This window comes from Cervus elaphus, chromosome 8 (genome assembly GCF_910594005.1).
Source record: "Cervus elaphus chromosome 8, mCerEla1.1, whole genome shotgun sequence".
NCBI classification, from domain to species: Eukaryota; Metazoa; Chordata; class Mammalia; order Artiodactyla; family Cervidae; genus Cervus; species Cervus elaphus.
Genome location: NC_057822.1, coordinates 39,200,769 through 39,228,465, shown reverse-complemented (window position 1 = coordinate 39,228,465; position 27,697 = coordinate 39,200,769). Strand labels below are relative to the sequence as shown.

Sequence of the window (27,697 nt, the reverse complement as noted above, 5' to 3'; positions counted from 1 at the left end):
ATTTTTCCCTATCTTTTTCCCTCTACTCCAAGGTTCTCAGAATGCCTTGCCCTCTCAGAAATCTGCAAGATGTCAGGTCAGTTTATTGTTTGTTATTGGAATATAATTGCTTAGCAATGTTGTGTTAATTTCTGCTGTGTTAGATCAGCTATATATACACATATATCCCCTCCCTCTCAAGCCAGCCTCCCCATCTCATCCCCCTAGATCATCAGCTAACACTGAACTCACCTCCCTGTGCTAGACAGCAGCCTCCCACTAGCTATCTGTTTTACACATGGGATTACAGATCACTTTTATATGGTGTCATGGATAAGCCACTGTCAGGGGCAAGTGGGTTTCTAGCCAAACCGCTCCGTGAAGTGTCTACCAACCTCCCTCTGAAACTTTGGTCACTGGCAATGTTCCAGCATTTTCCGGCTCCCTCCTGTACAGTATTAAGTGAAGAAGTGGTCAAGATGCAAACAGAATAGATTATTATTATCTTCTGGATATACAACTCCTTAGGCAGATTTTTTAAATATATATATAAGCCTCTATACAAATATATGCAAGATACATATATGTAAGTATGTATAAAAATTTCCCAGATTTCCCCTGTTAAAGAGATTTCTCACTTGGGCTCGTCAGGGTCTTCCTTTCACCCATATTCTGAGAAGGATCCTGACAGCCATTTTGAGTTTTGTAATGAGGAATTGAGAAGAACAAGACATGGGAGCTGGAGCTGAAATTAGAGTATTTGAGGAGAGATGAGGTGGTTATGACACGGAAGCAATTTTGGGTTTAAAATAAAATTTCCTTCCATCTTTTTTTATCTCTCCTTCAAAGCATCTATGAGTATGAGAAAGAGTTATTTCAAAATTACTTCAGTTGCTGGACTGTGTTTTCTGACCGCAAGGTCATTCTCTAAGACTGGACGACGTCTGTCATGATCACCAGCACTGCGGAGATTGTTTATCACTCGACAGACTCACCATCTGACAGAATTAGATCTTTTTCATCATCTGGCAATAGATCAGTAAACAAATCTTTATAGTCTGAAACAAAATTAGATAAAACATGGTGGGTTTAGAACATAACTAACAGCCCACGAGATGTTCTATGTGAGTGCTTTTCAAACTTTGTTGACCGTTACCCACTATAAAATTTTTTTTAACATTCCAGATCAATACCTGCACTTGTCTGTAAGCAATGAAACAAAAAGCTACATGAGAAAATACCCGTTTCTAATTTATTCTTACCCTTCTCTTTTCTACATACCTTTTTCTTTCTATTAATATTCTATTTAGTTTACTGGAAAAATGAACTAAATAGAATATTTAGTTTCTGCTCTTCTTACTTACCATTTATTATCTATTTTATTCTAGCTCAAGAAAAATGCTAGTTTTTATATCCACTTCATACCTACTAAATTTTTTCACAGTTTACCTTTCGATATGGAAAGCACCATACTGTTATAATTGATTCCAGTGCTCATTAAACAAATAGCCCCACAACAACCCAAATTCAACCCCATTTTTCCCACTTAACCATCACTAAAATTTTTTATGAATTAGTTAAGCCTAAGAGCCTAAGATTTTAATGAAAAACTTATATGGTTCTGGTGCAAAGACTCCATAATTTGGCTTTTCCTCCTCTGTCCTGGGAAGCTGCCAGTCATCCCCTTCATGACAGACCTTATAGTTTGCTCAGTCCTCCCACAGGGGCCCCAGTGGATTCCTGCTTTCCATGGGCATTGCTTATCACCAGTTGGGTTGACTGTTACCCAGATACCTAGAGACACTGGTCTAACTGAACCTCTTAAGATACATATTCTGAGTGGAACTGAATTTGCCATGCTCCTCTGGACAGTGATTTGGTCAGCTTGACCAACCTCTAGAGGAAGCTAGATTCGTTCATCAAGCCTGCCCCCATTCATTTCATGCTTTGTCCAACCACCCACCAGGCATGTTGCGAAGTCTTCCATCAACCATTCAGCCGAACAGCTGATGGCCTCTACCTATCTCTTTCAGCTCTCTCCATCCTTTCTGGATTCTCTGCTCTGTCCCAGCTACCCTGCTTATCATCTGAATACAATTTGATGCTGCCAAAGCATCAAATTGATGCTTTGACTGTATGCATCACAATAAACTGTGGAAAATTCTGAAAGAGATGAGAATACCAGACCACCTGACCTGCCTCTTGAGAAACCTGTATGCAGGTCAGGAAGCAACAGTTAGAACTGGACATGGACCAACAGACTGGTTCCAAATAGGAAAAGGAGTAGGTCAAGGCTGTATATTGTCACACTGCTTATTTAACTTATATGCAGAGTACATCATGAGAAAACACTGGGCTGGATGAAGCACAAGCTTGAATCAAGATTGCCAGGAGTAATATCAATAACCTCAGATATACAGATGACACCACCCTTATGGCAGAAAGTGAAGAACTAAAGAGCCTCTTGATGAAAGTGAAAGAGGAGAGTCAAAAAGTTGGCTTAAAGCTCAACATGAAGAAAACTAAGATCATGGCATCTAGTCCCATCACTTCATGGCAAATAGATGGGGAGACAGTGGAAACAGTAGCAAATTTTATTTTTTGGGTTCCAAAATCACTGCAGATAGTGATTGCAGCCATGAAATTAAAATATGCTTACTCCTTGGAAGAAAAGTTATGACCGACCCAGACAGCATATTAAAAAGCAGAGACATTACTTTGTCAACAAAGGTCCATTAGGACCTTGACCATAGTCAAGGCTATGGTTTTTCCAGTAGTCATGTGTGGATGTGAGAGTTGGACTATAAAGAAAGCTGAGTGCTGAAGAATTGATGCTTTTGAACTGTGGTGTTGGAGAAGACTCTTGAGAGTCCCTTGGACTGCAAGGAGATCCAACCAGTCCATCCTAAAGGAAATCAGTCCTGAATGTTCATTGGAAGGACTGATGCTGAAGCTGAAACTCCAATACTTTGGCCATCTCATGCGAAGAGTTGACTCATTTGAAAAGACCCTGATGCTGGGAAAGATTGAAGGTGAGAGGAGAAGGGGATGACAGAGGATGAGATGGTTGGATGGCATCACTGACTCAATGGACATGAGTCTGAGTAAACTCAGGGAGTTGGTGATAGACAGGGAGGCCTGGTGTGCTGCAGTCCATGAGATCGCAAAGAATTGGACATGACTGAGTGACTGAACTGAACTGAACAGTTTCACACCTCTGGCCCTGCCTGGACTCCCTGACATGCCTGCTTTGCTCCTGTTTTTCCTTCTGGTGGGACACCTTTCCCAATCTCTTTCCTACCTGCCCCTCCATTAGCACGCCTCCTTTTCACCAAATTACAGGAGTGATTCTTACTCCTCCTTTGAGGCTCAGTTCCCATTTTATCTCTTCTTGAAAGCCCCTTTCCTGATGCTCTTTATATGGTTCCCCTATACCCTGGGCCTCTCTGTCATAACACTTATCTCTCAGCAGTTTTTGCTCTGCTTTGCTGTCTCCAACGCTAGATGGTGAGCACTTTGAGGGCAAGGAAGATATCTGATCTATGTTGACATTACTAGCACCTCTCACAGTGTGTGTGTGTGACTGTGTGTGTGTGATAAAAATACATAACATGGAATCTACCCTTTTCACAAACTTTTAAGTCTACAGTACAGAACTGTTAAACATATGTACATCGTGTATGGCAGTTTGCTAGAATTTTTTCATCTTGCGTGACTAAACCAGCACAGTTTCTGAATAAATAAATAAGTGCCCATTTGATTATTTTTACCATCTTAAGTCTCAACTAGATTTCAAAATATTATTAAATTTCCTCCTTCATACATTACAAGGATCTGTTCTTTCCTTGTGAGTTTCTAGATTACTTACTTTGTTCCTTTGTGTCCTATCTTGCCCTGTTTCGTTGCATTTTTTAATTCACTGTGTATCTTGGTGTTTACTTTTTCATATTCTCCAGGGCTCCTTTCCCTGAATTTGTGTGGCCACAGCTGCCTTACTATGGGCCCCAGTGTCTTTCACAGTGACCAGCATCTAGAAGGTACTTAGTGAATATCTGGTACTTTCCTTCAAAGATTTCAATAGATTTTTAACAATGATATTTTTGAGTATAGGATGAGGGAGATGAAAGATTTAACTCCCGTTTTATAGCTAACAGATGATCCTTTCTCTGAAATTTCATGGTAAGCCTTGCATAAAAGCACACTTCTTTTTTCCAAATGATATACCTACCATTCGACAATTTTCGATGTCCCTGATGGTCATTTTTGGTCGGTAAGGTGGTCGTTACATCTTCTTGGTTTAAGTCAGTTTCTAAAAGTAGGGAAATTAAGTATTAAACTAATTGAAAAGATTAAATAAATCTTATACATGAATTATCTCATTGATATGATAATGAGCAGAAATTTCCACAACCTGCCAAGTTCTGATTATTTTCAATGCTCTAATCTTGGAATCTTTGGAACAGTGTTTTGGGCAAGGTACAAGGGTCCAATGTTGACAGAGTCATGATCAAATGAATGAACACACATACATATATATGTGTGTGTATGTGCACGCATGTGCGTGTGTGTGTGTATGGGGCTTCCCTGTTAGCTCAGATGGTAAAGAATCTGCCTACAATGCAGGAGACCCAGGTTAGAAGATCCCCTGGAGAAAGGGAATGGTTACCCACTCCAGCATTCTTGCCTAGAGAATTCCAAGGACAGAGAAGTCTGGCGGGCTACAGTTCATGGGGTTGCAAAGAGTCAGACATGACTGAATGACTAACACATATATGTATATGACTTAACTTTTGTTAATAAAATCACAGCACAAAATCAGGTCATTTTCTTTCAGAAAACCTTCTACAATGCAAGGGTTATGGGAAATTTAGGACCAATTTAGTCAATAGAGTCAAGTTTAGAATGACTGTCTTATCAGTCAATATCATGAGGAGTTTGCAACTCTTGCCTGCCAGGCAGGAAAAGAGCGCCTTACATTCTGAGCATGCAAGAGTTTGAGGTAAATGCAACTCCTCATTGGACTTCTGTACCCACTCCCACCTGCATGCTGTCTTGAGGCTTTGTTTGGTCTGGCCCACTCCTGGCGACTTGACCACCAGCCAGAACTGGGTCTCAATTCTCAAAAGCTACCCTCTGCGCATAACCTCTTTTCCTCGTGGTCTCTCTGCACTTCCTTGCACTGCTGGTACTTTGACCTCATTAAACCTTCTTGGGTATGACCAAGGGCACTCTTTTGTACCCTGCCAGCTCCTTTTTACTAGTTAATCCATTCTGAGGGGCAGCAACTTCTTGAATTGGTTGAAATCTGTATCACACTGATTGTTAAATGGTTTCAATATTACCCTACCCCTGCCTAGATTTTCTAAATTTTATTTCTATTTATTGCTTTCTTCTTTATCCAATAGAGACCCCCTGTAGTCTATTACTTCATCAGCTTTCTTTCAATTACCCTCGTCTTCACTGCCTCACTTGCCTCCAACCCAAATGCCAAGCAGAGTAACAAAAGTGAACCCATTTTCTATCCCCATGTTCAATACCAATGACCAAATCATCCGAGCACCCATTTAGGTTGCCAGTCAAACAAGACACACCCATACAAAAAAAAAAATAGGAGAAACAGGAAAACTTTGGGAAGATAATTTGATATTCCATATAAAGTCATCATGGAAATACTCAGAATTTTGTTGGAATACTGTATAGTGTCATCTTTATTCCAAATGTTATTTGTATTCTAAGTGCAGGCGTGGCCGCACTCTCTGATATTTCAGAACTTACTGCAAAGTAAGATCCCATGGACATGGGAACCTGGTGGGCTATAGTCCATGGGGTCACATGGACATGACTTAGTGACCAAAGAACAGCAACAATACACAAAGTTTATAAGGGAAAAGGGAATAGTGTCATTAAGATGTGGTTTCGTGGACTTCCTTGGTGGCATAGTGGATGAGAATCTGCTTGCCAATGCAGGGGACACGGGTTTGATCCCCGGTCTAGGAAGATTCCACATGCCGTGAGGCAACTAAGCCCGTGCCACATAACTACTGAGCTTATGTGCCTGCAAGCTGAGAGCCTGTGCTCCACAACAAGAGCAACCACTGCAGCGAGAAGCCTACAAGCCGCATCTGGAGAGCGGCCCACACGCAGCACCAAGACCCAGCATAGCCAAAAATAAATAAGCAGAAGAAAAAACTTTTTAAGGTGTGATTTCTTTAGCATTCTTATCAGATACTTTATTTCAAAAGATACACTAAACCTAAAGTTTATTTTGTCAATAATTTACCTGGAAAGTGATGAAATATGGATATTTATTTATATTAAATAGTGATTTTATTTTAACACATATTTCAATACTATTTTAATAGCAGCCCTCTAAAATATCGTATCTAATAGATTACCTGATTGATACGGCTGAAAATTTGCCAACTCTCCAAGTGCAACAAGTTTCTCCTGTGGAAACATTTTGCAAAAAAATTTTGTAATCAGAGAATTAAATGACCACATTACTAACCTAACCATTCTTTACTAGAAACGCACTTTGATTCTGGATATTTAAGTAACCAACTACTATCTTTAACATACTAGAAATTATACAATCAAATAAGTAGTGTTCTTCTGCGGATTTCTCCAAACTTCTATGGCCTTCTATTGTTTCTAGGAATAAGATGCAAATTGAAACCGCAGTAAAACAGTGTATGCCTTGATCTAGGGGAATCCATTTAAGACCATTATTAAAATCAGTTTCCTTGTGGCTATTCTGACATTACCTGAATTAGATCACTTGCCATTCTGATCATTACTTGTTGACTTATTTCTGTATTTTTGAGATCTGTAAGAACCACCCAAGTTCCATTCTCAAATTTCACAGGCATAGAAAAGACAATCCCTTTAGGAATCCCAAACTGGCCTGCAGGGAACAAACACAAAGCAAAAAGAAGCACTCAGATAAATAAAGCTTCCTGGTGACCCTGCAGAGAAGGACAGACCTAGTTTTTAATGATATGGTTTTTAATGATAATAGCGGCCCTAAACTTCTGCTGTTCCCTCTTTATCCCTTTCATCCCTGCTAGGTTCAGATGGCCTGCCTCTGCCTCAGGGACTAAAGCGGTCCTTCTCTCCCACCTCGTCTGGATTCCTCTGGTCTGCCTCCTTAGCTTTTCCTTGGGCCTCTAGGTGGTCCCTGAGCCCCAGACACTTGTCCAGTCTGGCCTTTGCTCTTCCAACCTATGACTGCAATCACAGAGCCAAAGAGCGAGCATTGGGAAGGAGAGCTGGTGATTTTCTCACAATTCCAGTTCCCAGTTTAAATGTGCTCCAAATAAAAAGATTGATAATGTTTATTACTAACCGAGCAACCTTCAGATAAAATGTCTCCTGTTTTCGTGCCTCAATGAAGTAGGAAAATTATTCACACCATTCTAGTCATCAAAAATGTTGTCACTATGGAGAACAGTGTGGAGGTTCCTTAAAAAACTAAAAATAAAGTTACTATATGATCCTGCAATCCCACTCCTGGGCATGCTTGTGGAGAAAACTCTAATTTGAAAAGATATATGCATTCCAAAATTCGTAGTACTATTTACAATAGCCAAGATGTAAAAGTAACCTAAACGTCCATTGACAGATGACCGGATAAAGAAGATGTGTTAACATATTATAATGAAATACTACTCACCCATAAAAAAGAATGAAATAATGCCATTTGAGTAATATGGATGGACCTAGAGATCATCATACTAAGTAAGACAAAGACAAATACCATATGATATCACTTATATGTGAAATATAAAAAAAATGGATACAAATGAACTTATTTACAAAACAGAAGTAGACCCACATACATAGGAAACAACTCATGGTCACCAAAGAGAAAGAGGGGAGGGATGAATTAGGAGGATGGGATTGACATATACATACTGTGCTATGCTGCGCTCAGTCATGTCCGACTCTTTGTGACCCCATGGACTGTAGCCCGCCAGGCTCCTCTGTCCATGGGATTCTCCAGGCAAGAATAATGCAGTGGGTTGCCATACCCTCCTCCAGGGGATTGTCCCAATCCAGGGATCGAATCTAGGTCTCCCGCATTGTAGGTGGATTCTTAACTGTCTGAGCCACCAAGGAAGCCCAAGGATACTGCAGTGGGTAGCCCATCCCTTCTCCAAGGATCTTCCTGACCCAGGAATTGAACTTGGGTCTCCTGCATTGCAGGCAGATTCTTTACTAACTGAGCCACCAAGGAAGCCCATATATACACCACTATATGTAAAACAGATGACCAACAGGGAACCAACAAGGACTTATTGTATAGCATAGGGAACTATGCTTAGTATTCTGTAATAATCTATATGGGAAAAGCATCTGAAAAGTATGTGTATATATATATATCTGAGTCACTGAACTGCATACCTGAACGTAACACGACATTGCAAATTAACCATACTTCAGTGAAAATAAATGTTGTCACTAGGGCAAAATATTGAGGAGAGTCAAGAAATCAGGAAACCAGGATCTGGAAGACTTTTCCGTAGAGGATGTCCCACTCTGTCCACTCTGTTTGGTCTGTAAGGAACCAACCTTACAAGCAGACAACAGATGGGATCTTATATACCTGGTACCATCTCAGGGACACAAGGATCACTTGCTTCTCACCTCACTTGCCCCCAGCATTGAGCACTTATTGATGAATTCCTATAGAGATGAACTAAACTTTATTTATTTATTTTTTTGGAATCTTCGTTCCCTGACCAGGGTTCAAATCCATGCCCCCTGCAATGGAAGCACGGAGTACTAACCACTTCCCTAATTACACCAGGGACTTCCTAATTAAACATTTTACCAAGAAAAGGTGAGGTTTTAAATGCCTATTTCACTAAAAAAGGTAACATAGTGGTTTGAATTCACATGATGGGGATGTTCATGCACTTTCACTTTAATTGAACAAGACTCTTTGAGCATCTACCCATGAAGGAGCAATAAGAAGACCCAGCCAAGGCCCTGCCCTCAGAGTGGATGAACTCTAATGAAGAGGACATATGCAGCTCACAGCCCATCCATAAAGGCAGGCCGTGATATCCTCTCCAATAGGGGAACACACGCTATGTGAGTACAGAGGAAAGACAGACATGAATTCTGACTTGCAGGATTTGGGGAGAATTCCTTGAGCTGTACCATAGTTGCTGAAACAATGGGAAGAATCACGGTTCCATTAATAATATAAAGGATACAAGAGGTGGGTCACACCGGGGAGCAAGACAATAGGTTTAATTTGGTGTATGTCAGTTTGAAGTGACAACATGACATCTAGGTGGCAATGTTTGACAGGGCAGGGATCAGCAGTGAGACCCGGGCCTGGTGCTTTGGGAATGAATGGGCTATGCCCAGGGAGAATAGAAAGCTAAAAGGTAAGAGATACTCTAGGTAGAGCCTACACTCTAGGTAGAGCATCAACTATTCTTTCTTTCCTATATTTTAAACACAGAAGTGCTTTGTATAGTTTTTAGCAGATTAAAATAGTAAGGATATAAAAATATATACACATCTTTTGCGGATGGAGAGCAAGCTTTCCACATCCCGGTTGCTGCCTGGTACCCAAAGAGCCGTGCCCTTTGTATCTTGCATCTGTGTCTTTGCTCCTGTGGCTCCAGCACCCAGGTGTTTTCCCCACACTTGTCTGTCAGGGAAACATGACTCAGACTTGCAGGGGACACTTCTGAAGTGTCCCCTCCTTTATGATGCCTGTCTTGATCTTCCTGCTGCCTACTGAAAACTGACATTGCTTTCCCCTCCTCAGCTGGGAAACAGTGAGAAAAACTCAATGGGATGATTTCATTGACATATGTGACTCTCTTCTTCTCTGCTGTGAGTTTCCTAATAGGCAGAAGCCAGGCCTTCTCCCTGTGTGTGCTCCCAGCACATACACACAAACTACTGTGGCATTGCTGAATGGACGAGTGAAGGAATGCATGCATGCATGATTATGGAATCGTGAAAATCCAGGTAGCTCACAGAACCTGTAAGGAGGTAGACAGGTGAGGACACAAAAGTAGGAGCACAAGGCATACATTGAGGTTTTTAACCATCATAAGATGTGAAAAAACCCAGATTTACCTTCGCTCAACACCCCTAGAGACACAGTCTCCCCCGGGGGTGAGCCATGGCACCAGTATTTCAGCGTAGTGGCCACACTGTGTGCGGCTAACATGCCTCCAAATTGTCTTCCTGTGGCAGTCAGCGTTTTAAGACCTGCCACAAACTCTCTGCTTACCCACTCCCTGTGAGGAGAGAAGGAAACGATTTTATAATGGAGAAAGGACTAGGAATGGAAAAGAATGTTCCCTGGGTCAGTGCATCTAAACACAAGAAATCACCTCCACAAAACAGAAATATGACTTCCTGAACCTCTCTTCAAACCTCCTCAATCCCACAAAGAGTCAACTGAAAAGTAATGAAACAGGGCAGAAAAGGAGTCCTAAAGTTTCAAACTAAAACCACGATGAAATCAATATGAACACAGAAGCATGGCCAAAGCCTGCGAGAGCAATTTCATCACAAAGAATGTATCCTACGTAGAAGCTATCTTGGAGCCAGGGGTATCTTTCATTTTAATTAAAATAGTATCATGAAATGTTGACTTCCTCATATTGGGAAGTAAGGAATTATTAAGTTTTTTATAATCTGAAGTTTAAAAACTCGGGGAATGGCCCAGCTGGACTAGAACAATCATGAAAAGGCCGTCCCTGCTGAGCCAGCACAACAGCTCCAGGGGATGCTGGCCCCGCCAGGAAGTCATTCAGCGGGACCGCAGGAACCATCCTCCGGGATGGTGAGCCCAAGGACACAAACTCTAGGCATGGGTGAGGGAAGGGAAGGGAAGAAAGGGCTGATGAAATGCATGTGCTACCACTGGGAAAGTACCGCAAAGCTTAGAAAAAAGTTCCAAGTGCGTCCCTCCGTCCACTTCTCCCATACTCTCTTTGTGATGGTGGTGCTGACTGTGACGGGCACAGTTCTGAGGGCCTCGCCTGTCTGAACCCATTTCGTCTTTCCAGGAACGCTGTAAGGCCCGTACTCTGTTATTGTTTCCAGTTGGCACATGGAAAAACTGGGGCACAGAGACGCTAAGTAACTTCTCTAAAGCCACACAGCTAATAAGTGACTGGATGAGAATTCCAGCCCTGGTGGCTTGGCTCCAGAGACAGTGCTTCTTAGTGCGTCTCGATTCTGTCTCTCCTGAGACTGAGCACCCAGCTTGGCCTGGACCTGCTCACCATCGGAATTCCTAATTCCTGAAGCTTGTTTCAACTAGTTTCGATTTGAACACATATCTCTGTCTTTGCATTAAGCACTTTACATAGGTTTGCTTTAGCAATAACATTAATGGAATATGTGAACCACTTTAAGGATAATCTGACATATAAAAATTCATAATTCCAAAATCAAATAAATTGGAGGTGGGGTCTGACTAGTTGAAATTCTGTGGAATTTTCTTTGCTTCTTCAATAAAAAGCATAAACGAGGCTGAGTATGAACAATGTCAGGTTATTTTTGTACACAGATTTCTAAGATGATTTTTAAAAGATTGTAACAATTATTATATGTTTATTCAATCTTGTTAGAATACTTCACTTAAAGAGATACCATACCTATCAAAAAGCAGGCTTAAAACAGGGCGTGAATAGTGCGGAGGTCCCCAAATAGCGCTCTCATATCTGTAAACCTTGGCTTTTCTCAGATCAACGTAGTTATTTCCACTAATATTACCCCAAATGATCACATCTTTGATGCCTGTGAAGAAAAGAAATTTTAAAAATAATATAACATAAAAAATGGCCTGCAGCCTTTCTGTTTGTGTGCTTGTTTTATAACTGGTCCTTTTAAAACAGACAAATTTATGCTCCCTAAAACTCTGCAAATGATGTGGATCATCTCCTTAATCGCCAGGGTTTGGCCATTCCTAATAATGGCTGTTGGTGGTGTGGGCATGTGACTGAATTCAGGAGACACTGAAATGCTCCCTGAGTGAAACTGCTACTGAAAATGAAACCCCTGCTGTGGTCCTAACTTCACCACTCTGCTTGCCATGAAGAGGATTGTTTTTTATCCGCTTTGATTCTGACAGTGAGTCCTTGATTCTAGACTAGAATGAAAATTTGGGCAAGTCACTTGACTCCCTGCATGGCTTGCATTTCCTGCAATATGGGGGTGTTGAAATAAGAGGACCCCTGAGGAACATCTTAATCCACAGAGTTACTGAATCAGCTTGTATGTAGGAGGTACTTTTAGATGGGAGGCTCAGAAGAAAACAAATCAGCCCAAATTCCTGCAGTATTCTGGGGGTGGAGGGGAGTGAGTGAGAAAATAACTACTAAAAACATGATATGTACTTTGAAGAAAAAGAAGAGGATGCAGTTAGAGAGAAATGGGGATTGGCATTTAATACAATTCTAATAATTGTGGATTTTTTTTACAAATGTAACCAAGGTGAAAGAAGGCATTATTGATTTATTTATGAAGTTATTTGCTTAAAAACTTAATTTCTTATAATTTCACACCATTTTCTAGTATGGTGATAGAATTCTTCCCTGTTCTGTATGAGTTAAGTTTGCTGTCGGCTTCAAGTAACAGAATATCCTTCTGACTTAGCTTAACTGGAAGTTCACTTTTCTCAAATAATAAGTAGAGGTAGGCAGTGACACTGGTGTTTGTTCAACAGCTCAAAGATGTTACTGTCTTGGCCTTCCCCTCATGGTCCAAAAATGGCTCCGGCAGTTTCAGTTATCACACTCATACAGGTGCGTTCAAAGGCAGGCAGTAGGAAAAAGAATTTTTCTTGTAAGCTTTAAGGCCCTTTATGGTTCTAAATGCCTTAAGTTACGCTAGAGAAAATTATAGTGGACATCTGCTATTTTTCCCTTAACATCTCTATTTTTTTTTTTTCCTTTAACTGCATACAGGTTTTTCTTTAAGGTATCCTGCCCCAATTTCAGTCCATTTGTTTTGGGTAAAGCTGTTCTCATACCTCAAGTTTATCAATGAGTATGAGACCGAGATTCCAGATTTCTGATCACAACAGTTGATCTGATCTCCTGTTCTGATCACAAGAGTTGAACAGATCTCCTCATCTCTGATTAGGAGACAGGCACATGGTCCAAGATTGAAGGCAAAAGGAGAAGAGGGTGGCAGAGGATGAGATGGTTGGATAGCATCACTGATTCAATGGACATGAACTTGTGCAAACTCTGGGAGATGGTGAGGGACAGGGAGGCCTGCTGTGCCATAGTCCATGGGGTTGCAAAGAGTCAGACACAACTTAGCGACTGAACAACACATGGTCCAAGCGTAGCCAATGAGAAAATATTCTGCTAGATTTTATACAAAGAATTAAGAGAGTGTTTTTTTTTTTTTTTTTGCCCCATGGGGTTGTTGAACGATAATGCCAGGGGCCATTTTGCCACTTTTTAGAGAAAGTCAGTCTGAGAATCAGCCCAAAGCTATGGAAAGTAGAGCTGAGTGATGAGGCAAGTGACAGCACAGACTTGACATCATCATTTAATTGACATCATCATTTGAATTCCAGCATCTGGCTATGCCTGAAATAAGAACTACCCCTGCATTCTTATGTGGGAAAACACCCTCTGTCTGACTTCCGTCTCTTTGAGTGGACTTTCTGTCACTTGTATGAAGCGAAAAGCAGAGGAGAAAAGGAAAGTTATACCCATTTGAATGCAGAGTTCTGAAGAATAGCAAGGAGAGCTAAGAGAGCCTTCTTCAGTGATCAGTGCAAAGCAACAGAGGAAAACAATAGAATGGGAAAGACTAGAGATCTCCTCAAGAAAATTAGAGGTACCAAGGGAATATTTCATGCGGGGATGGGCACAATAAAGGACAGAAATGGTATGGACCTAACAGAAGAAGATATTAAGAAGAGGTGGCAAGAACACACAGAACTATACAAAAAAGATCTCATGACACAGATAATCATGATGGTATGACCACTCACCTAGAGCCAGATATCCTGGAATGTGGAATCAGCTGGGCCTTAGGAAGCATCACTGTGAACAAAGCTAGTGGAGGTGATGAAATTCCAGTGGAGCTATTTCAAATCCTAAAAGATGATGCTATGAAAGTGCTGCCCTCAATATGCCAGCAAATTTGGAAAACTCAGCAGTGGCCACAGGACTGGAAAAGGTCAGTTTTCATTCCAATCCCTAAGAAAGACAATGCCAAAGAATGCTCAAACTACCACACAATTGCACTCTTCTCACACGCTAGTAAAGTAATACTCAAAATTCTCCAAGCCAGGCTTCAACAGTACATGAACTGTGAACTTCCAGGTGTTCAAACTGGTTTTAGAAAAGGCAGAGGAAGCAGAGATCAAATTGCCAACATCCAATGGATCATAGAGAAAGCAAGAGAGTTCCAGAAAAAATCTATTTCTTCTTTATTGACTATGCCAAAGCCTTTGACTGTGTGGATCACAACAAACTGTGGAAAATTCTGAAAGAGATGGGATCACCAGACCACCTGACCTGCCTCTTAAGAAACCTGCATGCAGGTCAGGAAGCAACAGTTAGAACTGGGTATGGAGCAACAGACTGGTTCCAAATTGGGAAAGGAGTACCTCAAGGCTGTATATTGTCACCCTGCTTATTTAACTTATATGCAGAGTACATCATGAGAAATGCTGGGCTTGGTGAAGCACAAGCTGGAATCAAGATTGCCGGGAGAAATGTCAATAATGTCAGATATGAAGATGACACCACCCTTATGACAGAAAGTGAAGAACTAGAGAGCCTCTTGATGACAGCAAAAGAAGAGAGTGAAAAAGCTGGCTTAAAACTCAAGATTCAGAAAACTCAGATCATGGCATCTGGTCCCATCACCTCATGGCAAATAGACGGGAAACAGTGGAAAAACAGTGACAGACTTTATTTTGGGGGGGTTCCAAAGTCACTGAAGATGGTGACTGTAGCCATGAAATTAAAAGATGCTTGTTCCTTGGAAGAAAAGTTATGCCCAACTTTTTTTAAAGTATATTAAAAAGTATATTAAAAAGCAGAGACATTACTTTGCCAACAAAGGCCCGTCTAGTCAAGGCTATGGTTTTTCCAGTAGTCGTGTATGGATGTGAGAGGTGGACTCTAAACAAAGCTGAGCACTGAAGAATTGATGCTTTTGAACTGTGGTGTTGGAGAAGACTCTTGAGAGTCCTTGGACTGCAAGGAGATCCAACCAGTCCATCCTAAAGGAGATCAGTCCTGGGTATTCATTGGAAGGACTGATGTTGAAGCTGAAACTCCAATACTTTGGCCACCTCATGCGAAGAGCTGATTCACTGGAAAAGACCCTGATGCTGGGAAAGACTGAGGGCAGGAGGAGAAGCGGATGACAGAGGATGAGATGGTTGGATGGCATCCCCGACTCAATGGACATGAGTTTGAGTAAACTCCGGGAGTTGGTGATGGACAGGGAGGCCTGGTGTGCTGCAGCTCACAGGTTCGCAAAGAGTCAGACATGACAGAGCAACTGAACTAAACTGAACTGTACGGAAAACGTCCCAAGTAAGCATCCCAATGCACTACGTCTGAGAAACAGGTTTATGTGTGACTGAACTCAAGGAAAATTCTGAAAATGTTTGCTACCTTCTTGGCATCTGGAATTTTCCTGAAATGATTCTCCATGGAGGCTTACCTAGTTCATGTCACTTTAACTCTGTCATTGCCAACTTCCTCCCTGCTACTCCACTTCAACTGCTACCCCTCTATCATTTCCCTTTCTTTGTCCCAACTGGTCTCCATTTGTTTTTCTTTTCTGCTTCTCCTGTGCTCCCTTTAAACACAATGCATTTTCTGATTCTGTCTCATCCTCTTATGATTCTGGAGTCTACCAGCCCAAACATTACTAGGAACAGAAACTGATGAGATAGCATAATCTTAACAAGTTTACTATCCTTACAAACCATTACCATGTGCCAGGCACTCCTCCAAGCCCTTTTGAAATGCTATCTCTTTGAGTCTTGGCATCAATTCTAGGAGGTAGGTGGTACACACATCCTGATTCTATAGGTGAGGAAGTAAATTAGAGTAAGGTTAAGTGATTGCCCCAGGTCACACAGCTGGGAAGTGGGGTGGGGCCATTTTAACAGAGCCCTGAATATGTTTTCAAAAACACTGATGACCTTAGATAACTATTCTCATGGGGGGAAAAAGATTGAATATTAAGTTTCAAATTACTACTTGAAAAATAGGAATCTTATTATTTAAACATTTGTTTCTTAATTTTTATAATGATGTTAAAAGATCAGCTAGTCATAAAAACTAAGGAAATCAAACCAGTCAATCCTAAAGGAAATCAACCCTGAATATTCACCAGAAGGACTGATGCTGAAGCTGAAGCTCCAATACTTTGGCCACCTGATGGGAAGAGCTGACTCATTGGAAAAGTCCCTGATGCTGGGAAAGATTGAGGACAAGAGGAGAAGGGGGTGACAGAAGATGAGATGGTTGGATGGCATCACTGACTCAATGGACATGAGTTTGAGCAAACTCAAGGAGATTGTGATGGACAGAGAAGCCTGAATTTCATGGGGTCACAAAAGTGCTGGTCACAACTGAGTGACTGGACAACAACAATTAAAATGTTTGCACAGAGTTGAAATCACACAATCAGAAATTCTTGGCATCTGCTCCATACTTTCTAGTCCGGATATCCTGGCTGATTTTAGAAGGGACAGGTTCTTCCTGGAACCTGCTGCTGTGACATATGTTAAAAACCAGACATGGAAACTCGAGTTCACTCACATGAGGGAGTAACGTTCAGTTTCCTGGCCAGTGCTGCCTTCGCTTGGCCTTCCACACCCAAGGCCACAGCGATAATATTGCAGGCAAAGGTTGGGGCATATTTCATAAGCAAAGCTGTTTTGAGATTCACAAAGGTTTTCCCTCCCACAATAATTCTGGCAAATTTGTGAGCATTTTTCTCAATCAAGGATCCATAGAGCTGACACAGAGAAGCTCTGCTGCGGATGCAGTCTTCCAGACTGTATATCTCCTTGTCCACGTGGTCATCCAGGATGATGATCACGTGGGCCCCGTGGAAGGCCTCCTCTGCTTGGGTGCAGATGGACACACTCTGGAGGTAGGGTGAGGCCAGGTCCTCAGCCTCTTGTTTGTGGCTTATGAGTATTTCTTCTGTGTGCTTATTGTCAAATAGGTTTATGCTGATTTCCATTTGTGGTCCAAACACTTCACCACTTGTCAAGATGGGAATTAGATGGTAGCAGGCAAGAGATGATGCACTAATAAAAATGGAAAACCAGATTATGAATGGTTAAATCTTTGGCTCCTTTTCAGGTTCTATTCTTAATAGGTATTTTTTTGCATGTGCACTAATACTTGATTAGTATCTTAAATTGACCTACACAGCCGCACAGATATTTTTAAGGCTAGGAATCAAAAGTAAAACAAAAAATTTATCACTGTTACCTTCTTGTTTTGGTTTTCTGAAAACAATCCCAAGGTAAGAAGTGTACTTATTTATAAGGCTTTTCCAATTAAACAGAATAGGCAGAAAGCAAAATTTAAAAGAACTGTGTCATGTTACTATAATTTCATGTTTGGAAGTGTGAAAGTGTTAGTCGTTCAGTTGTATCTGACTCTGTGCAACCCCATGGACTGTAGCCCACCAGGCTCTTTTGTCCATGCAATTCTCCAAGCAAGAATACTACAGTGGGTTGCCATTTCCTTCTCCAGGTGATCTTCCTGACCCAGGGAATGAACCCGCGTCTCCTGCATCGGCAGGTGGATTCTTCACCACTGAGCCACCAGGGAAGTCCATTTAACCACAGCTCTTTTCTATTTAGCCACAATTTAGCCGGTATTTGAGTACTCTATAGCTTGGCTGATAACGAGAGCCCTAATGACCCCTGCGGGGACTTCAGGAATACCTCTGGGCACTTTTGATTTTCATACTGGGTTTGGAGACAGCTGCAATGGGGTTTTCAAGAGCATCTGTACCATTTTAATCCTTTAAAAATACCTAAAGCAGATGTAATATTAAATCTGGGTGTCTGGTTCATGTACGGTTATTACATCATTTTCAGTTCTTTTAGCATTTGGAACATTTCATAATAAATAATTTTTCAGATGAGCCTGTATATTAGGATACACACATAAGCAGTAAGAAGGGCAGTGTGAGAGACAGATTAAGAGGTGAGGAAAGGAAAGGGGGAGGGAGAGATCCAGTAAGATGGACAGCAAAAGAGAAAAAGAGAGACACAGTGCAGAGAAAGAGAGAAAAAGCAGTGACAAACATTGAATGTGTCCTCCCAGCACTGAGAGCGAGGGTGATGAAAGTGAGAAAGAGAAAAAGAAAGAAGGGGCAGGAGTGAGGAGGGCAGGTTACAGAGCATGAGGGCATCGGGAAGACCCAAGGATGAGGACGGCGCTGGCACGTGTGGAAGAGGAAGAAGGCAGCAGTCAGGAAGACGGGGGCGGGAGGAAGGAAGCAAGGGGAAGGGAAGGATGGCACGAGGACGGACAGCGTGAGGCACACAGACAGAGGGCGGGGGGCTGGAGACAGTGACGCAAAGTAAATGTCCTTGCTATAAAGCTGCTCTTAGATTCAGTATGTGTGTGTATTACATACACATTAAAACTGTATGTAGTCTAGAACTCATGGTGGTGGTTTAGTCGCTGAATTGTGTCCCACTCTGTGTAACCCCATGGACTATAGCCCACCAGGCTTCTCTGTCCATGGGATTCTCCAGGCAAGAATACTGGAGTGGATGGCCTTTTCCTTCTCCAGGGGATCTTCCCAACCCAGGGATGGAACTGGGGTCTCCTGCATTGCAGGTGGATTCTTTACCAACTGAGCTATCAGGAAAGCCCCACCACTATAAGTAAGTAAGTGAAGTCGCTTAGTCGTGTCCGACTCTGTGACCCCATGGACTGTAGCCTACCAGAATCCTCAGTCCATGGGATTCTCCAGGCAAGAATACTGGAGTGGGTTGCCATTTCCTCCTCCAGGAGATCTTCCCGACTCAGGGGTCAAACCCAGGTCTCCTGCATTGCAGGCGGATTCTTTACAGATTGGGCCACCAGGGAAGCTCTAAAACTCATATATGGGGCTATATTAGGTGATATATATGCATATACATATACTGTGTATCTATAATAGTCTTATACCTACATAAAAATCTCAAACTTGACATTCAGAGATTCTTCCATCATGTAATTAATTCCATATCATTTTTCCTTTCTAAACATAAAAAGCCAGTCTCATGAATCCTGGGATTTGATGGTCCCACCTGGTGATCCAGACCTGCAAGGGGTTAACAAGACCTTTCAGGGATTCCTTCTCCAGCTCTTTTTCTATATGTGTCCCCAGGTTTTCTTCAGCAACTCTCTTCATCAGCTCAGTCGTCATGCTAGAGGTGACACCATAGTAAAGCTAAATATTGGGAAAGAAAAAAAATCAACAACAAGATAGCTGACAATGGCTATAATGGAAAGTTCTTGTTTCAAGCCCAAATATAGTAAAAACAGAGCTGAGAGACTACCTTATAAAGAAAGACATTTGAAAAATACAATAATAGAGCAATAATGTTTCAGACAGATAAGTCAACTTAATTTTTATACCTGTGCATGTTCTAGGAACTCGTTATATCCTCCCAAAAGCAAACCCTTTCCTCCACGATCCAACAGCTCTCTCCAGATGATAGGAGACTTGTTGTGACTCCACCTATTCTTTTTGCACAAATCTTCCAGCCACTCCTAGGGAATGATATTGTCCATGAGAAGTCACACATTGCATCTGCCTTGGAATTCAGTTCAGTACTTTGGACTTCAAACAGTAAAATTCTAGTTTTTTTTTTTTTTTTTTTTTAACCACCTCTGTGTATACATAATAAAATTTAGATATCTTTAAACTATAAAATACATATATAGAAATAGTGATGAGTTGAGTAACAAATTAATCAAGTAAGAAAGAGCATTCTTCAAATTCATTGACCAAATAAAGGTATTGAAAGTTGCTCTCTTTCCTGAGCAGACCTGAAGTGCAAGTGTTTAGCTTAAAGTAGAAGCCAAATTTTCTGACTCAAACGGTCTTTTGTATGAGCTGTCTCTGGTCTTAGGGCCGTATAAATTTGATATGGCTTTCCAAATATGTGAATATAGTTTATATTTTTTAGACTGAATTAATGAGCTAAAATTATCTGGGGATTTCTGATAATATTTACTGAGAAAAAGCTGAAATCATCATTATCTGGTTTGCACACACCAGGCCTTCCAATGATAATACCTGCAGAGAGAGAGTGCAATGTTGCTATGGGGATAAACCATGTGGCAACATCCTTGTCTTTGGAGGTGTGTGTAATGAGGCTACCTTACAAATAACATCTTAGAAATGAATTTCCCTTGTTGATGTTTTCACGATGACGATTCCCCCATGGTCCCTCCGGCTGCAACCGAGGCTGGCCAGTGAAGTATTGGTGAATCTGGAGGAAAGGGACTCTACCTCAAAGGCCTTCAGCAGCAAGCGGGGTATGGGGATATCCTGGCAGGAGCTGGGAGAGTATGTATAGAACTGGCCCCTGAGGGAGCTGAATCAGAGTGGAACATAAACCTGGATGAGAGAATTTATCAAAGTGAGGCACACTTCTGTTCAAAAGTGCTCCCTGACGAAGGCCTCAGAAGAGCGTGCTAACACGTTGCTAGGACGGTTCTTCAAAGCTTTGAGGAAGGGATGAAATAAAACGGAAATGCTAGAACTGTCATGAAAGATCATGGAAGAAGGGATGAAAATGCTTAGGAAAAAATGGGCTCGTTACAGTGGGTATGTTACAATGGAGGGCTGGAAACTCACTAGTCCGCTGTGTCCTTTGGAAGGGCCTGGAGGACACTACATTCACCAGAGTGACAAGGAATGCACCCATGAGAAGGGTCTCAGCATCACTGAGAAGCTCTGTGTGGCTGCCATTTCTGGGCCATGGCTGTAAAAGGTCACACTGTCATAAAAGAGCTGGACCCCCTAGGAACTGGGATGATAGAATTCTGAAATAAAAGAAGACAGGGGGCAGTGCCCACCAGAGGCCGTCTACTGTGAAAGAACCACTAAGCAACCCCAGCAGTAAGAAAACTTAGACAGCTGAAGGCACAATGGAGGCATGAGAAAGTTATGCAATGGCCCAAGAACACAAGTTATCACTCCACAGAGCTAATGCCGCCATTGCTATTGCCATTAATGCGGACTTCCTGTTAATGGCGCTATCCCTCAAAGACTATAACCAGCCTCTTGGTGGCAAACTGATTACGTTGGATCCCTCTTCCCTGGAAGCAGAAGTGATTTATCTCGATTTTAATCAACATATATTCTGGTAGAGAATTGCCTTTATTGTTTATAAGACTTTGGCCAGCACCCTGTTCAACACTTTTGAAAATGTTTAACCTGAGTGTGGGTAAGCTCTGGGAGTTGGTGATGGACAAGGAAGCCTGGCGAGCTGTAGTCCATGGGATCACAAAGAGTCGGGACATGACTGAGTGACTGAATTAAACCTACCACATGGTTCCTGCATAACGTCACTTTGAACCAAGAAGCCCAGTGCAGAGGAAAGGATGTATGGCTTTGAGCATGTAGCCAGGGGGTCCACTGGCCCTGTCATGTATGGAAGCATCTAGCAGCGCAGTTAAAGGAATGGAACAACCCACCAAAGGTGCAGGCACCAGCTTAGAGACTGATACCTGCACACCTGGGTAGCAGCTTGCTCAGTTTTGTCGGCAAATGGACAAGCACAGCGGTCACATCCTGAAAAAGGAGTTGAGACGAGGGCTTGGGCCGCTGAGGATACAGGTCTAAGTCACCACACCTACTGAGTCACCGGGATCTGCAGAGGGTGAGGGGGCTCCACAAAGGATAGAAGAGCAGAAATGTGAGGAGTGTCAGTTACGGTGCGGAAATGATGTGCAGTGGAGACCACTGTCCGTTAACTAAACTTCGACAGAGGATGAGATGGTTGGATGGTATCACCGACTCAGTGGACAAAAGTCTGAGCAAACTCAGGGAGACAGTGAAGGACAGGGGAGCCTGCTGTGCTGCAGTTCCTGGGGTCGCAAAGAGTCAGAAATGACTTAGCGACTGAACAATAACAATTTCTTATAAAGTTAACCAGAATTCTGGAAGAGTTGTTCCCAGATAGTGTGAAACTTACTATGTGGAGCATGTGGATCCCAAAGGCACAACTGTTGAGCTAGCAAATCCTGTTACACGTTGTCCCTATTTCTCCTTCGTGACCAAGGCATGCATGCCTTCTGCCACCGGGTTTACTGACTACTGATGTTCCAGTGCTGAGCATCTCTCTGGAAATTGACCTCAACCAAAATGTTCCTTTGCTTAAGGTTAAGTGTCTTCCCCAGGGCAGTCCACATCCTGTGACTGTTAGCTGTCGGAGAATAGAAACCTGGCCCCCTTGCTGACTTTGGGGGTATCTCTGCAGGGTCATACCAGCTTTAGAGTTCCCTGTAGGGCCAGCTGAACAATCCTGCATCCTTCATTCTTTCTCAGGATGCTGTTCCCAAGAGTATTCCCCAGTAAGGGAAACTCCTTCACCTAAATTTCCATCTCAATTCAAATGAAGGTCGTGTCAAGTAAACAAGTCCCTTATGCCATTAGAAATCAATATGAAGGAGAATTGAAAGTTAAAGAGTGCATACAGGCCATGTGGATTCTTATAGGAAAAAGAACAGCCAAATTTATTCTACTTACTGATTAGGGCCTCATTTGTTCTACTAGGCACTAGGAAGAAATATGAATAATGTTTTGATCCTGAGAAGTAGGGATTTATTAGTATCAAAATATCAATAGTACAAGAACATTCAATACTGGAAAGCTATCTGATACACTAGCTAATATTTAATAACCGGAGCACACTTTTATGTGTATTTGAGTTTAACAAACTATAAAGGCCTCTTACCTCCCAAACATCAGGATGTTGTGTAATTTTATGTATCCGGAAATCAGGAAGATTCTTTTGTAAATAATCTGCCAGAAGTTCTGCTTTTGCATAATACGGGCAATCTGCTCTACCTAAAAGAGTTCAAATTAGCAATATTTTCTTTCATCACATGGAAATTATCATGTAGTTCTAAGCATTTGTCATATAATTATGGAATTAATCACACAGTTACAATGTAATCTATATACAGTTATAACTTAAACTGTCATTCCATAAACTTTTGATTTTTATTATATTGGCAAAATAAAATGAATTTCATAGGAGAGCAGAATCATAAGTAATAAAATGTAGAAGGGAAAAAAAGACTAATGAATATTTATTCTCCAGTTCTATTTTAGACCTCAGATCCTCTAAGAGACTGCCAGGTTACTAATTAAGCATGAACTACTAATAATAAATGACTAATTAGTAGCTACGAAAAGGCAAAGTGTAAAGTGAGGAGTGGTAAAATCACTGGAGGATCTGATATATGTGGCAGGAATGCTGTGGGAAGGGGAAGTGGAGGGAGAGAGAAGAGTCTGGGATAACTTTTTGGCGTGGGTAGGTGATCCTGACCTTACTAGAGAGAAATTGTGGGTGCGAAGTTTCAATTATAGGCAAGTGCAGTTGTAAATGTCTGTAGTATATCTGAGTGGATATGACCATCAGGCAGCTGCATTATTCAAATCTGAAGAGCAGGCCTCATGTGATGCCTTAGGATACAGATTTTGCAGTCATCAACATAGAGAAAGTGACAGCCACTCAAGTGGGTGGGACTGAATGGATGTCTGGGGCAGAGGACAAGGGCAGCACCCTCTCTATGGCCTTCTTCCCTGGTTACTCCCAGTCACCAGTTCTTCAACCTTCTGGTGACTTCTAAGTCATCAACTCCTCTCAAACTCCTCCTATTATCTTCCCTATCTAGTTCAAATCCAAGGCTCACTAATTCAGACCACTCTTTGGCTCTTGTCTTAAATTCTCTTGCCTCACTGTGCCTCTGGCAAACTAGCCTGGTAAAGGCCTGTCACCCTGGATGAGCCCAATAATCTGCCTTTCCTGTGCCTGAGTTCCATGTACTTGGCACCCCGGGATAAACATGGTAGAACCAAGCAGAGGAGTCATTATAAATTCATGGTCACCAGTCTCAATTGGCATCACCAACTCATGGACATGAGTTTGAGCAAGCTCCGGGAGTTGGTGATGGACAGGGAAGCCTGGCATGCTGCAGTCCATGGGGTCGCAAAGACTGAGCGACTGAACTGAACTGAGTCTCGGTTGGCCCCCAACACTTTCTGGAGATCCCTCTGTTTCCCTTAGCAGCACTCTCTTCTGTTCTCTACAATTACTGTTACAAACTTTGTCTACTTCCTTCTCTCCACTATTTTTCTGCGATATCAGAAGACAATAGGAAATTCTTTCTGCTTTACATAAACTAAACCAAACCATACAAAAAGGCATCAGCTGGGAAATCCCTCAACCTCCTGCCATCAAACCTATCAGCCTACCTGCGTTTGGACTCATTCTTACCTTCTTTCTTCTATTTGATGAAAGAGGGGTTCTACCTTCCATCCAGGTCTAATCTCACCACTTATGATCTGAACACCAACCCTTTTCCACTTCTATTGGTTATCTCTCTAACATCTTAGCTCTGCTTCTAATGTTAGCTCTGCTTCTAATGGCCTGTTTCCATCATATTTAAATATACTCATTATATTTAAGTTTCTCCTCTCCTAAGAAATAAAAAGCCAACGATTCCCTTTAGCTATTGCCTACTACCTGCTCTTTTCTATTAAAGCTTTTTGAAGCAGTTCTTTACACTTGCCATCCCCAGTTCCTCACTTCTGTTTCTCATTCCACTGCAATCTGGCTTTTCATATAATTCTCTAGAAGGTCACCAAGGACCTTAATGTCACTAAATCCAATGGATGCTTTTTGATGCTTTTCTTATTGACCCTTGGTAGCATTTGTCTCCCTTCTACTCGAAATACCCACTATGGTGGGGGCATTCTTCAGGTTGTTTTTTTTTCCTCCTTCTCTGGCCCCTCCTCATCATACTTTTAGGTTCCTTTCATTTATCAATTCATTAAAAGATTAACATTCTGCAAGGCATCTTAGCTTCATTCTCTATGATTCTTCCTGTATAATCTCCTCCATTCTTTTGGTTTCAAGTAGAAATCTGTATTTCCAGTTTAGAACTATTTCCTTATCTATCTTTATATGTTCTTATATTTTTTCAACTCCTTCTGAATGTCTCATAGGCACTCCGCATGTTTATCATGTTTTGTCACTATGCCCCCACAATATCTGCTCCTTCATTTATGTTAAGTCCATCTATCCAGTTATTTGGGCTTCCCAGGTGGCACTAGTAATAAAGAACCCACCTGCCAATGCCGGAGACATGGGTTAAATCCTTGGGTTGGGAAGATCCCCTGGAGAAGAGCATGGCAACCCCCTCCAGTATTCTTGCCTGGAGAATCCCACGGACAGAGGAACCTGGATTCAGTTCATAGGGTCGCATGGAGTCGGACATGACTGAAGTGACTTAGCATGCACGCACCCAGTTATTTAAGGGTATTAGGAGTACTCACAGTATGAAGCCTGCTCTTCTGCTTTTTATCAATGACTTCCCATCTACCCAGTTAAGCAAACTACTGCTAGAAAATAATTTTAACTCTTCCTTCCTCCATCCAGTTAAATGTCTAGTTCTATAGATTCTGTCTCTTTAACATCTCCCCAGTCCATTCAGTTCTTTCCAACTCCATTGCCCACCATTCCAGGCCAGGCCACCAGTATCTCCTTCCTGGACTACAGTACCTAACAGGGCTCTGGATAACCAGTCTTTTTCTTCTCACACTGTAGTGATAACACTCAGATAAAATGCAAATTATGTATTTGCATTTTTCTATTTTGCATTGATTATGTATTTACAAAATACAAAATCAATGTATTTTGCACTGATTATGTACCTCCTTTCAAAAGCCTTCCATGTACTTTGGGTAAAGTTTAAAATACTGAACATGGCTCACAAGAATCTTTTGATATATTATCTAACTCTGGCCTCAACTGATAATAGTCTCTTCCTTGTACTCTATGCTTCAACCCTACTAAATCTCTTTCAATTTTCTGCTTATATTCTCCATCATTACCCAACTAGTGCTCCTCATTCCAGCCCTGCTCCCAGCTATCCATGCCTAATTTACTCTCTTCCTTATAACTTCCTCTCTGACAGGTTATGCTCATCTTTCAGGACTCTGATTAAAAATCCCTTTCTCCGGGAAGTCTCTGCCACTGCTACTGCTCCGATAGAACCCAGCCTGGCCATTGCCACAAATGCTTCTTTGCACATTTGTTTACCACTGTCTTCCCAGCATACAGTCAGTCATTGCTCAAAAATATTCTTCTGAATGAAAAAAGAAACAAAGGAAATAGGTTTCAGGCAGATGGGAGATGTCAATTGTGTTGACGCTTCCAAGAGGTCAAATAAGCAATGACAGACAGCTCCTGTAAAAGTCACTGGTGATTTTGGTGAGGGCCATTTTGGAAAGGAGGCAGAAGTAGAAACCAGATTTAGGCAGCAGCAGAAGCCAGATTGAGGACCTGGAGATAGACGAACAGTCTACTCTTGAGAAAGGTGCTGAGAAGGAAAGGAGACAGGTACAACAGCCTGTTGCAGTAAGACGGTCTTCGGTGGTTTTCTGGATATCAGTCCACATTTCCAATCCTTCTCCTCCACTGCTGACAAGGTGGATTTCCTAAAATGCAAACTCATTAAGATACCCGCCTGCTTAAAAATTTTAAATGACTCCTCATTGTTTTCAAGATACAGCTCAAACAACTTTGCTTGGTGTCTCTGAAGGGCAAAGATCTGACTCCTTCTCCCATTCTTTTTGTTTAAGCCTTTAAAAAAATTATTTTTAATTTTTAATTGGAAGATGATTCCTTTGCAATGTTGTGTTGATTGCTGCTGTACAACATGAATCAGCTATAGGTATACATACATCCCCTCCCTCCTGAGCGCCACCCCCCCGACCCATCCCCAATCTAGGTCCTCACCAAGAATCACTTTACTTTACCTAGTGTATACCTCGACGGTACCCTCTCAATGTGTCCCACTCTCTCTCCCCTCACTGTGTCCAGAAGTCAGAACTCTCTGTGTTTCTATTCCTGCCCTCCTGCTCCCATATTTGACCCATGTCCAGTCACTTCCTCCATATCCAGGAACTTCTAGCCTCTGTCCCTTTATCTGGAATATCCTATTCCAAACTTTCATAAATCAGCTCATGTCACACCTCTCAGAGCCCTGTGCACATTTCCCTCATTGCATTAACCGCACCATCAAAATTATTTGTTTACGTGCTACAGGATCCAGTGAGACCAAAAGCACCTCGAAGGCAAGGATGTCTTTCCCTTCACCGTATCCTGCTTCCGGCAGTGTTTGTATATAATGACTGCTCAATTTAAATTTTTGAATGAAAGCATCATAAAGCCTGGGTGGCCTGTATAGAAGCTGGAGCGGCCACAGGAGGTGAGCAGTCGTCGGTGTTTTTGAGGGATCTGCTGGCGTACGGGTGTATCACTCACCCGCGAGCACGAATTTGGCCATGTCGAAGCCGGGACGCTGGGCCTGGGACCGCGGCGCCACCGTTTCCAGGTAACCGCACCGCCCAGGACTTGGCGCAGGCGCACTCTCAAGCTGAGCGCGGACTCTGGCGCTCAGCTGGAGAGATGCTG

At 42.0% G+C, this 27,697-nt stretch overlaps 1 protein-coding gene across 1 annotated transcript; it reads right to left on the bottom strand.

Annotated features, from left to right (window-relative positions):
• Positions 1–341: 341 nt before the first annotated feature.
• Positions 342–27,674, bottom strand: MDH1B (malate dehydrogenase 1B). Its single transcript, XM_043910255.1, has 11 exons — positions 27,548–27,674; positions 22,946–23,058; positions 19,614–19,748; positions 19,283–19,425; positions 16,776–17,272; positions 11,619–11,760; positions 10,084–10,247; positions 6,744–6,883; positions 6,375–6,426; positions 4,208–4,288; positions 342–1,037 (listed from the first exon to the last, which is right to left on the bottom strand). The coding sequence occupies exons 1-11, from the start codon at positions 27,567–27,569 to the stop codon at positions 958–960; spliced, it is 1,569 nt and encodes a 522-aa protein (XP_043766190.1). The 5' UTR covers positions 27,570–27,674; the 3' UTR covers positions 342–957.
• Positions 27,675–27,697: the final 23 nt, after the last annotated feature.